This window comes from Dreissena polymorpha, chromosome 6 (genome assembly GCF_020536995.1).
Source record: "Dreissena polymorpha isolate Duluth1 chromosome 6, UMN_Dpol_1.0, whole genome shotgun sequence".
Lineage (NCBI taxonomy): Eukaryota > Metazoa > Mollusca > Bivalvia > Myida > Dreissenidae > Dreissena > Dreissena polymorpha.
In genome coordinates, this window is record NC_068360.1 from 78,704,980 (window position 1) to 78,718,313 (window position 13,334).

At 35.8% G+C, this 13,334-nt stretch overlaps 1 protein-coding gene across 4 annotated transcripts in view; it reads left to right on the forward strand.

Moving 5' to 3' along the window:
• The window catches only part of LOC127834576 (sal-like protein 1), an 81,068-nt gene that overhangs the window by 59,599 nt on the left and 8,135 nt on the right, over nt 1-13,334 (forward strand). For 3 of the 4 annotated variants that reach the window (XM_052360556.1, XM_052360559.1, XM_052360558.1), the window contains exons 4-6: nt 2,654-2,773; nt 9,325-9,420; nt 11,578-12,930. In XM_052360556.1, coding sequence (XP_052216516.1) covers nt 2,654-2,773; nt 9,325-9,420; nt 11,578-12,930 — 1,569 coding nt within the window. The remainder of the gene's footprint in view (nt 1-2,653; nt 2,774-9,324; nt 9,421-11,577; nt 12,931-13,334) is intronic. The other variant, XM_052360557.1, reaches the window with a different exon arrangement.

The window sequence follows — 13,334 nt, forward strand, 5'->3', positions numbered from 1 at the left end:
GACATCCCTAATTTTGGAAATACATTGATCCAATTAACAAGGATGGGAGAGTCCACTGGGCATAAATGGGTTAACTCAAATTAATTTAACCCTTTGCATGCTGGGAAATTTGTCGTCTGCTAAAATGTCGTCTGCTGAATTTGTAAAATAAGCATTTTCTTCATTTTTTTTTCAAAGAATACTATCAGAATAGCAAACAGTTTGGATCCAGATGAGACGCCACGTTCTGTGGCGTCTCATCTGGTTCCAAACTGTTTGCAAAGGCCTTTAAAATTCGGTTCCCGCACTGAAAGGGTTAATACATCTGGACAGTTTTATTTGTGAAGGTATTGTGTTATAGAATATGAGATAACTATTATGTAAAGGATCATTTAATTATGGTAAATTTGGTACAAATGGTTCTGCCTATGTTTTAGGCTGCAGCCATGCATTTAATGGCATATCAGTTATGACAATGGGGTGAACAGTTTTGATGGTACAAAATCTGAAGGTATTCGGTAACAGCCCCAATCTAAAACAGTTATCATCTTAGCCCTGTCAGGTGTAATAGACAAGAAGATCAGTTATATTTCTAATGACTTGGCAGCCTCCTGTACATGCATATACACCCCGCTCTTTGATTGTCATATATCATAGGAAAATATATTAATCCCGAAGCTGAAAGCCAAAGGCTTATCAGTCAAATCTGCAAACAGTGGATTATAATTGGATGATTATTTATAAGTTGGGCAACATATGTTTCATATACAGTTGTGGAAGCCAGGAAATCGCTTTTTTGTTGCTTGACAAAGTCTGAATTCTAAGATGTTTATCATATGATTCATAACTGATGTGGAGGATTATTTTTATAATTGAGAGGTTCCTTTAGAGTAAACAAATGAGGAACAGGCATAGTTATGATAACACATTTGTCATTATTATCAATTTGATGATTTCAGAGCATAAAACACTGAGGTTTGGTTATCACCTCGCTAAAAGATGAAAGTCAGATACAGACGGTAAAAGCAGGCGTCCGCTGTATACCAGTTACTAGCAACATAGTTGTAATATGAAGTTTCAACAATTTTGTATATTTGTTCTTGAATTTGAAGTGTTTAGACAATCACAATGTTTTTATACAAATTTAAAATCACTTTGGATCACTTATGCACAATTCTCACTTAATCCATGTATGCCTAGTGGACTCTCCCATCCTTCTAAATTGGATCAATTTATTTCCAAAATTAGGATGTCTAGTATACTTATTTCTATATTTAGAATAGTTCTTACAGAAAGTCCTTAAAGCAAACAGCGCAGACCCTGATGAGACACCGCAACGTGCGGCGTCTCATCTGGGTCTACGCTGTTTGCCAAGGCCTTGTTTCTAGATGCTAGGCATAAATGGGTTAAGAATGTACAGGACCTTTGATTTTCAATATTATACATGGAGGTTTACAGTAGTACAATTCTCACTATGTTTTAGTGGATATGGTATCTGCTAAGCAACGGGAGAGGTCCCAAGTTTGGTCACCACTGTAAACGTGTTTTTTAGATTTCCCAATTGCGCTAAGTACTGGTTCTACCCAGATAATGGACTGGAGAGTTTGAGACTCAATAAGCCTTTGGTTGTCGATGAAATCAAGCTTAAATACGGTCATAAGGTTTAACTAAATAATAATTATATGCTTATAGGAAAATTTGAAAAAACAAGTATTATAACACATTTTATTTGGACCCAATATGATTGTATTTTAGTTACAATAAAAAAAGTATAATAAAAAGCATATTAACACCTTGTGATATAATTTGTATGATTGTTAAAACAACCGACTTGACAAAAGCCAGGTATATTGCAGATGAATAAATACCCACTAACCGTTAACAATTAATGCCAAAACCTCGCAGACTAAACATGAAGTGCAGGATTCCATCCCAAAGCTTTTCAGAAATAATAAATACAGGAAATTAAACAGTTTTATGCAGTAGCTGGGTTGAAGAAATTCTCTATTAATTAATATTTTACAACCGAGAATTTATAAACAAAACGATGTCATATTAAGTAGATGGAAACCAGAGGCAGTAAAAACGCCACTTTTATTATTGTTACGAATACAATTACATATATGTATAATGAAAATATCATAATCTTATCGCCTTGTTTTATAAACATCCCACCCGTTTGTCGGGTATTATTCATATATTAATGCTGTTAATTGGTTCTGCTTTCACCTGTCATTTTCAGACAGCTGTAAGTAGGGGTGGGAACCAAGTGAAACTGTTACATTAATAAACCATAGTTTGCATCATTCATTGTCTTGTAAACTGATCTAGAAATGAATAGCTGTGGGAAAGTACATGACCATTATTAACCCAAAACTCATTGTTGAAATACTAGGAGGCTGCGTTCCACTATGATATTGGTACTAACTGTCATGTATCATAGAGCATATTTAATGAGAACAATTATGAAAGCGAAATAAAATCTTAGTAAACAACAAAAAATGTGAATGAAAGAGACTCTGAGGTTGTTTCATTGTAAATTTTCCCAAATGGAAGTTTAAAAATAATACTACAAAAGAGGGTTAACTATTCAAAGAATTATTTTTTAGATTCATTCAAGGGATTGAGCCTGTGATTGTTAATTATAATACAAGACTGGTTTTCTGTTTTTCAGGGGAAGGTCAAGGTTACGGCACTAGCAATGATGACCCGTTTTTCAAGCACAAGTGTCGTTTGTGTGGCAAGGTCTTTGGCAGCGACAGTGCCCTGCAGATTCATGTCCGATCGCACACAGGTTGGTGTCTTGACAGTTTGTTACCCAGATTTCCACAACTTAGGAAAAACCTATCTTATTGGTAGGTACAAACAATGCTGACCCATTTTATCAACCAATCATTTTCATGAGAGTCATTCACATAATAAAGGTTGATATGCTGTGCGATTTTGAAACAATTTTTGATGTGTCAGCTTTCTCTTTACCCACAAAAAAGTGGGTTTTTCCAAAATCGAACCCATTCTGAAGTAAGTGTGAAGAAGTGAATAGTTATGCAAGTAAGATATGATTGACCAACTGCTATTAAGATAACACTGATACACAGGTACCATTTAATATTAATTTATATAAGTTTTGCTTGTAAAAAATGGCATCAATGGACAATTTATTGGATACTAATCCCCTTTCAAACATGAGCATTTGAGGACATCCCAATAAGAAAGATATCCTTGACCATTGTTTGTTAGTTTTTCTGTGAGGCATATGGTTGACCTCTAATCAGGTCTGTTTTGTGGGACATCTATTTGTCATCAGCGAGCAGGAACTTTATTGACTGATGTTAAATGTTATCATTAACTTTGTATTTTATGACACTCTAATTTAGTTCCATTTCTTCCATCAAGACAACTAAGCATTTATCAGAATTTCATTAATATAATTTACAAATTTACATAGTGCAAACAGATACAGCGGATGCTCTATCAGGCCTTAATAATTTATAGTTTAGAACCCAGGGGTTTTCATAAAAACCCTAACTTCATATTATAGAAACCACATACGACATCTCTCATCCAGCCTATCTTTGTTTTATTTACATCTTGGGGTTCATTTCCAAAAGCAGATACAGAAATAAAACTGGGAGTTTTCATTTGTTTATAAAATTAATGTTGTTGGTATGTATCTTGTATGAGTAATAATCTTTGTTAAAAAGAAGTTTCCGTCAAATAAATGACCTAGGAGGGGAACATAATAAAGTTATGAACAGTGGCCAACAACTGTCCATGTTTATGCGTACTAGCGGAGGGATATAGAGAGTCATTTGTTACATGAAAGGGTGTGTGTGTGCGAGGTCCCAAGGCCATTTTATGGCAGGTCAAGGGTGGAATACACCTTGCTTTTTTATGGATTGCTTTGCAGGGAGGACAGCAAATTAAAGAAAACTTGGCTACTGTCATAATAGGATTAAAAAAACGTGATGTATGGGTCTGTCTTAAAAAGAAAGTGTTAATATTTGTCAAACCGTCATTTGCTATCAAAATGTATGCATGCTATGCTATGGCAAAACATTATTGCAACAAAAACAACCGTTAGGCTGTTATTATTTAAAACAATTCGCTTTGGTAAAATGTTTGAAAATGCTATTATAAGGCTGAATGGCAAAACAAATGACATTACAGAATCAAGTTTCAAAACAAATGACATTACAGAATCAAGTTTCAAAACAAATGACATTACAGAATCAAGTTTCAAAACAAATGACATTACAGAATCAAGTTTCAAAACAAATGACATTACAGAATCAAGTTTCAAAACAAATGACATTACAGAATCAAGTTTCAAAACAAATGACATTACAGAATCAAGTTTCAAAACAAATGACATTACAGAATCAAGTTTCAAAACAAATGACATTACAGAATCAAGTTTCAAAACAAATGACATTACAGAATCAAGTTTCAAAACTTATTTTGGAGTATTTATTTGGTCTTGCCGGAAATTGTATTTGATGCCCACAATTATTAACAATTATTTTAGCTTTGAAAAATTAAATTTATTTTTCATTTCTCAAGTCCGTCTTATAACAAGAGGAGTTCTAGACGTGGTAGGAGATGTTTATATCAGTTTTCATCGATCAGCAAGTGGTATTTGGAAATTAACACTGACTGTTTGGACATTCCACTATTGGCGTTAGAAGGAAAGTGTGAATTATTAAAGAGGCATATTGGGAAGTTGGTGGAATACGTAATTAAACCCCAGTTTTTAATTTGATTAGAGAAAAGAATTACATGCCAGTTTTGTCTAACATTATGTATAAATTTCTTACAGTTATACTTGGGAGATAATTCCCAGATGTTTTTAAATTTTTACTTTCCTGTAAGGTCTACAATCTATGTTAAAAAATGTCATTTAATTTTAAGTTAATTTTGAAAATTCAGTTTTAATGTGCTTTTTTCTCAGATATGACTGTTAATGAGTGCACCAATCCCTCATGTTGAGGAGTTCTTTCACATTGTTTTATGATACTACACTATGGTAATTTAAAATGTTTTTGCATTTTCTGTGTCAAATTAGGAAGTATTTCCATGAAGTTTTGTAATTACAGATCAATTAAGTTGAAAATAATTTGTGCAAATTTGATTTAATAAGTGTCAGGCCTACAAAGCCATGTGGAACTAAAAGATTGCAGGCAGTTTTATAGTTATTTTCTCACATTTTACCAATTTTTGATGAATTTTATTCTTGACTAAATTGTTTTGGTAACACTCCTAGTTTCATTTGAAAGTGACGACCCAAAAGGCGTGCATGCCGCACGTGCAAGCTTTTGTCAATTAGCATTTTTTTCTTTGCAGCTAATTATTCTTGTTAATTAAAAATGATAGAATTATCAAGAACTATCACTATTAAGTGTGTATTATGTGTGCATATAACACACATTAGGAACGTAAATTGAAAAGTTAGTTTACAGTAATTAAGACATATTGGTGCACCAAAATGAAGCCTAAATAACTATAAATTTAAAGTGATTAATGAATGATGAAAAAAAACTTGAAGAAATGCAGCATATCTCTTATTCCAATCTTTTCAACTTGGCAAGATTTTGCCTAGTAAACTAAGTTGAAGAGGCTCACACGTTTCAACAAGATGAAAACGGGTGAGACTATAAAAGTATCCCTGCTACAGGGCTGTGACAAACATATTAACCAGTATATGAACTTGCCAACCTTCAGTTTTGTGCTTCAGATATTTGTTACTTAACCGGAGTCGTTGCCCCTTTTTATAATTTGATTTACAAGAATTATTATTGTAAGAGGGCTGAAACTTTACAAGCATATTAACAAGCATGTGAACTTGCAAATCTAAAATTTTTGGTTAAGTTTTTTGCAGACACAAGTAGAGTTTTTGGACAAAAGCAGAATGTTTGGGCATCAGTGCTTTACAGACACATTTTGAGTTACTTTAAATATTGATTTTATTTTTGGCCAGTAATTTAAAATGAAAAATTTATGCAAGTCCATTTTAGCTGTCTAACCAATCTGCTCTTTAGGCTGTTGCATGATCATCCTCCCCCCTTACACCTTACCTTAGTTCATGATCATACATTGACCCCATCCCGACCCCCCAGACATGGTGATGACCAGGCCTTATCTGCCTGTTGTATAACCCAGTGAGGGGATTGGGAAATGGAACCCGGGCTTATCATCAAGCTATGTAATCCCAACTCCCAGAAGAGAATGGCCGGATACCCATGGAATTATTGTTCTGGTTCAGCGATCCTCTATCAGATTTCTATGGAATTCAAAGCAATTTTCAGGTGATAAGGATTTTGTATTACAAATTTTACACAATTTTCAGGCAAATAAATTGATTAGATGAAAGCAAATTGTTCTTTTGCTAGTCTTTTAATTTGTAAAATGATTTTAGTGTAATTTATAGCAGTTTAAAATTATGTTACGATAGCATTAATGAACTGTCTTTGGTCAAAAATCAAACCTAAGATCTATTAAAGGATTTCTTTGATGTTATTAATTATTATAGGAGTATCTTATCATTTGTATATTAAAGACATATATTTAAAATAAGTTTAAAGCCTCTTTTTGGCTGCTCACATTATCCTTGTTTGCGGCTTTCTGTAATTGCATGTATACTTTATATTTTATGAGAAATGTTGCCGTGGGGCAGTGTAATCAAAATGAAATTTGTGACCTTTACCCTGTAAAGGTGGACATTTTCCATCCGAAAGTCGCATTGTCTGTGTGTCAAACTTGACGTATCGTGTCATTAATGCAATGCGCTAGATATATTTCTAAAACCATTAATTTTAAAAGATGAAATTAAATCCTTTTATGGAAGGGGACTTTTTCTGAAGGATGGTGTTTTTCTGAAGCGATGCCTGGGGGCAATTGCATAAGCATCTTGAATCAAACACTTTTCAATGGTTTTGGTCAATTTTCTCAGTTTTGGGTCTAATATAGAGCTCATTAAATTTGAAACATGCAAGGCCCTTTCAACCTAAGCTGGACATATTTTTGAGTTTATCTTGAGAAATGATCTAAAAATGTGTCTATGGGCATTATAATTGAAAGTCCAGAATTAAGTGACCATAACACCTGGGTGTAGGGGGACCCTGGGTAATTGACAGGACTTATAAAAGGGAGATTTGGGGTCAGAGAAATGCATGAACAGGGCAACATATTTTCAGATAAATGACATAACTTGATGGGCCCCACAGGTTTGGGACTTCCTGTTTTTAGAAAAGTAATTTGTATAAACTAAATTTAATGCCATAACAGTGTCAGTAATACAATTTTTGCTTGATGATAAAACTGACACATGACAGACCGGTCATCGGCAGTATTTTTTCCCCGTTATAGCTTGTTTTCCTCTTTGTATAGACACATGGTAAAAGACTATGTTTGAAGCTAATGGTCACAACCAAATCAAGCAGAAATCTAATTGCATCTCTAGTGACACCTTTCTATATAAATTACATAATTGTCTTTTGACGAAATGTTTTTATGTTTTCACACTAAAGTTGACATTAGGCCATGACCTGTCAAACATAATTAAATATTTTAATAGTAAGCCATCTTTACTTGAAGTCTAGGAAACGAGAATTTTGAATTGAAAGCAAACAGCGTTTGTGTGTTGAAATTATAGAAACTAATTAAAATCCCATGTTGCTATGACAATGTGTACAATTGATGCATGATAACCAGCTGTCAGAGTTTGTTCATTTGTAGCAGTTTTACTTACCAACTTTGTGTCTTTTTCAGTAAATAAATAACAATAAACATTTCACACACTGTTGCCTCTATTTTCTTTCACTGTTAAGCAATTACCGGTTTCAAATGTTGTAAACAATCTTTCTTAATCTGGTTTTATGTTGTATCAAAGTTCTTGATTTAATTTTTGTTACAAAGTTTTTTTCCACAAAAAAGGAATTATTATCCAAAGGAAATCATTCTGGTCGCTTATTAATGAAGTTAAAGTTATAGTTACATGGCTGAAAACATACATACACGTAAACAAATAATACAACTTAAGTTTGAAGGAATAAAACAGTACACAATCATGTTCAAAGCTATGGAAGTGGAGTCTGAATGGCTGTCAATGCTGCACATATCAGCTCTTATATTGGATATAAATCATTTGGTAGATCAGAGGGTGCTGCTGCTGACACTATCTGTGTCTACCTTAGAGCCCAGCAAGTTGGCTCATCAGCCAGGGTTCAAGGCCACACCAGGGGCTTGCTGGCAGTTTAACTGCATGCAGTTATTGCCCTGGACAACTGTGCATCAAATTGGGCTGATGCCCCTGTCAATAACATTTACTGTGTAGATTGAATTGGTTGCCCAAATTTTGAAAGTGTTTTATTTTAGGATAGATGAATTTGGTTGGAGTGGTGGCGATGATGGTGACTGGCGATGAAAATTATGAAAATAATGATGACGATTTAATGAAAGGCTGGAGGAATTTAGTTATATACCTCTTTTGAAAAAATGTGCAATATTACAAAAACATATAATTTAAATAAAAGGTCAGTTGCAAAACAAAACTATTCATGTATAATTATGAACTATTCCAAACTAACATTTACCTCACTATTCATATTTGGCATATTAATTTTGTGTCACAAATAATAATTTCTGGATCAAGTAGCCCAATCTAATATGGAACTATTGGTGATTGTGTTCATTTGAATCCAATGCTACTAGCATGTCAAAGTTTCTTTCTCAGCCAATATTGTGGGTGGGAGTCTTGGTTTCAACAATTAACTGGGTGCCTGTCAATTAGAGACATACACCATGCTGCTTTATGAAGGGCTCACCTACTGAATTATAAGATAACCCAAGTGCTCATAGAAAATTGATTTATTGCTTCTGATAAAAAACTAAACTCCCTCCCCAGGAACTGGCATATTTGAAATGTCTTTATATGCCAGTCGTATTGCTGGAATTGATAGCTATTGTTGGCTTTTGAGGCAAGACGCCTTGGGCAATGAAAAAAGAAACACTGTTGTGCTGAAGGTGACTTCACATTATGAAGTATTCATAACAATAACAGCACAGAAAATTGTCTAAGGTTAGATATAAGTTTTCTTCTGAAATGATGAACAATTTATTTTTCCATTTAATGCAACGAGAATGCCTGTGTACAAACATAAATTACAAGCATAGAGTGCTAATTTAAATAATGGTCCCATTATAATGCATACAATAAGCAAAAATTAAAAGTACAGGTTTACTTTGCTTCATTAAAACTAAGCTCCAATATGTTATCAAATGAAGATGATGATGTTTTTCTGTTTGGCTGGATGTTTGTGGACTAAGTTTTTATGTTCTCTATTTAAGATGGGGGCCCACTCCATGAAGCTTTTATGCTGGGCAGCTTGCCCCTGGGGTGGGGACCCAGCTTCTCTGACCTCCCCCACCCTGGAGCATGGACAAGTATGTATCATAGAAACACGTATCATCATTCGCTCTGTGTACTGTTAACATAGGCAAAATTGTTATGACCTCAAGATACAAACAATTTTTTTAACATAAGCAAAATTAATACGAACTCAAGAGTGATCAACATAACATTCATGTTAAATTAAATAGGGAATTTTCCATGAAAAAGAAAAGGCAAAACTAATATCATAACAGTGTGAGTTAAATTCAAAAATAAAAGAATATCCTGTAGACTGTATGAAAACATGTATTGAAATAAAAAAAAAAATGCCAAGGTTGTCAACTGAATTTAATGGCCTAAATTTCTCATGCTAATATTGTTTGAAAAAATGATAAAAATAAATAAATATCTTAAAAATAAGATAACATGTACAGGTAGTTAGCTGGTGAACATTTATAATAGTTTAGCAGATCCCTTTTGCTCTTTGTCATTCAGAAAATCCCTTCATAAACAACTGTATAATTGGTATGTGGAGCTGGCTATAATAATTATGTTGAGGATAGCACGCAGTATACAATCTACGTACAATACGTCTCCTGTCTCAATGATAAGCGCAGTTTAATATCTCTACTTTCTGACAATCAGATATTATTTTCATCAAGGCTTGATATACAATTATCTTGTTATGAAGAAAAAAATGCACATATCAGACAGACTAACACCAGATAAGACTAGTTTAAGGGCTATTTCAGAGATTATTTTTTTCTTTGAAATCTCAGCAATTTCTTTCATGAAGTTATCACACTATCTTGTAAGGAAACTTGTGTTGCCATTGTTGTTTCAAACTGAGTTTTTTTGTCTGAGTGCAAGTGAATAAATATACAATAATAAATCATGCTCATTCTAGCTTCTAGGTGGGTAAACATGCTTTTAAAACAATGTATCCTTTGCAATGTTATATCTTCCAGATTGTAATATGCCATGGTGTTCAAAGGGACACAACCCATAGATGTATATAGCTAAAATTCCTCTGGAATTGTTGTTACAGTTATCTGCAAATATTGTGATAACAACAGTTCCATTGAGTATTTTCATTTTGCAAACCATGAAATTTCATATTAAAAATAAAGTAGATATTCAATAGTAAGAGAACTTTAAGTAACAAGAAAAATTTACAATAATTAATTAATTTTCTAATACTTCTTTTATGGATATCCTTGTTCAGTTTTCCTCCGACATAACTTGTGTAAATGTCAATGATTTTTAACTGATTACCAGTAGGTTTAACAAGGGCATTAGTAGTAAAACAAGTTCAAAGCTTGAGGAGAAATGCACTTTTGAAGCCATAGAACTGTAAACTGAAGCACACTCAGTGAGATACAATCAGGGAAAACATTCTGAGCCTTGGGTTCTGCAAGGTCTTCCAAGCTAATTGGGGGCTTAGTGGATATGATATTTATTATCTGCTCTATGAAATTATACCAGTTTTTATGGGTATTCATCATTTTTATCAGGCCGTTTGGCACAGCCAGTGATTATTGCTCCTTGATGTATGACCATATATTGGGCATGACCATTTTGCTCTTAATCCCGAAACCATGCAAGTTTCTAGCCCTGGTATAAAATATAATGATTTGGATCATGTTCAGAGAAATTGGGTGTCATATTTATGTCTTGATTTGGTAAACAGACTCAAAATGTTTCTATTTATCACATATGTATAGTTCAGGAATTAATGGGTCAAGGCTGTCTTTCAAGCTGATAATTATTTTTATGACCATTTTGTGAAATATATTCAACATTGTCACTGTTGATGCCATCTTGACATAATGTTGAATCACACACTTGACAGGAGATTTCAAGATGCTTAAAGGAGAAAGAGAACAGACGGACTTATTCTCTGATATTTTAATCCTGACAATGCTTAAACCCATTCCCACTCAGAAGCTATGTTAAAATGCAAACAGCATTAAACTGGAACAGACTGCGAGTAACTAGCAGTGTGTTCAGGTTTTATGCTGTTTGATGCCCATCAGTATCTTAGGGTTGGAAATGAAGCCTTTAAAACTTGAATCTGTAATTAAATACGATTTCATAATAAACTACAATTGTTTCAAAGTGTGTTAATGAATGGTAAAGGGTTGAACAGTTTATCTTGGCCAATAATTGCCTTCTATTTTATTTACAAGTCCCACTTTGTCTCTCTTCAGGTGAGAAGCCTTTCCAATGTAACATCTGTGGTGGCCGCTTCTCAACTCGGGGCAACCTCAAGGTGCACTTCCAGCGACACAAGGCCGAGTTCCCGAACATTGAGATGAACCCAAACCCTGTCCCGGAGCATCTCGACAAGTCCCCCCTGCCAATGATGGGGTCCCCATTTCCAGCCGCAGCGCTAACACCCTTCGCCAACCCGGCCTTCATGATGCCTGGATTCCTAAACGGTTTTATGTTTCCGCCGCCCCATCTTGCAAGCAGGCCACCGGTACCCAGCCAGTCAATGCTTCACAAGCCATTGCACATGGAGGACAGGCGCCAGTCAGAGCCAAGCCCGAGCCCAAAGACTGAAAGGGCTGAGAGAAGTGACAGGCAGGATAGAGGCGATAGGCATGAACGAAACAACAGGCATGAACAAAGTGATAGGCATGAACAAAGTAATAGGCATGAACAAAGGCACTACCAAAAGGACCACAGGCCCAAGGAAATCAGTCCATCTCGATCATCACATGAAGCTGCTAAGCATCAAAGATCGGCTGAGGAAAATGAGCGTGAACATCACAGAGTGCTGCAGTCAGTCGCAGCTTCACTGCACCTAAGTCGCCCGAGCCCAGTGATGTCCATGTCTAATGTTCCACTGATGAGCAGTTACCCAGTTATGTCCCCCTTGCCATCACAGCCTCCATTCCCTCAACATCGCGCGCCCGTCATTACCTCCGTCTCCATGGCCAATGGAGACCCGTTCCGGAACACTATCCTCCCGTCAAACATTCTTGACAACGACGACAACCTTGAGCAATTCATGGAGATCGACAAGTCCGAGACGAGCAAACTTCAGCAGCTGGTGGATAACATCGAGCACAAGCTGACTGACCCGAACCAATGCGTGATCTGCCACCGCGTGCTGAGTTGCAAAAGCGCGCTCCAGATGCACTACCGAATCCACACCGGCGAACGTCCATTCAAGTGTAAGATCTGCGGCCGCTCCTTCACTACAAAGGGAAACCTGAAGACCCACATGGGAGTGCACCGTGCCAAGCCACCCCTGCGCATGATGCACCAGTGTCCCGTGTGTCACAAGCAGTTCACCAACCTGCTCGTGCTCCAGCAACATATCCGCAGCCACACTGGCATGTCCGGGCTGCCGCCTATACCCGGCTTGAGCCACCTTGGGATGTTTGCGTCGCGGCCAAGTTTCGAGGACCACATGGCGGGGTCTGGGGGTGGTGGGATGTTTAACATGAAACGCATGTTCCACGAGGAGGAGGTTAGAGAGCTGGATCTGAGCAAGAAGCCCAGACTGGAGCGAGATGAGAAGAATCTCAATACCTCCATTAGCAGTGCAAACGGTGAGCTCATAACTATATGACTTGCATTCTGGGAAAACTGGGCTTAATGCATGTGCGTTTAGCGCCATACCATATCAGCCTGTGCAGTCTGCAAAGGATAATCAGGGATGACACTTTCTGCTTGTAGGGGTGTTTTTTTTTAAAGTACGTTTCCTCTTAGAAAAATTCAGTTAAAGCAGAAAGTGTATTGCCAAAATAAGCCTGATGGGACTGCACAGGGGAATCTGGGTGAACAGATCACATACATGCATTAGGCAAATTTTTCAAGTAAAAATGTTCATTTAATAAAGTCGCTTCTACTTTGTAAATATAATATTTGTATGCTGGTAATTTGGATATACATAGAATTTAATCCCTGTCGAGTCCCTTCTTTCATTCCTTATTTATTTCCCTGTCAATTTGTT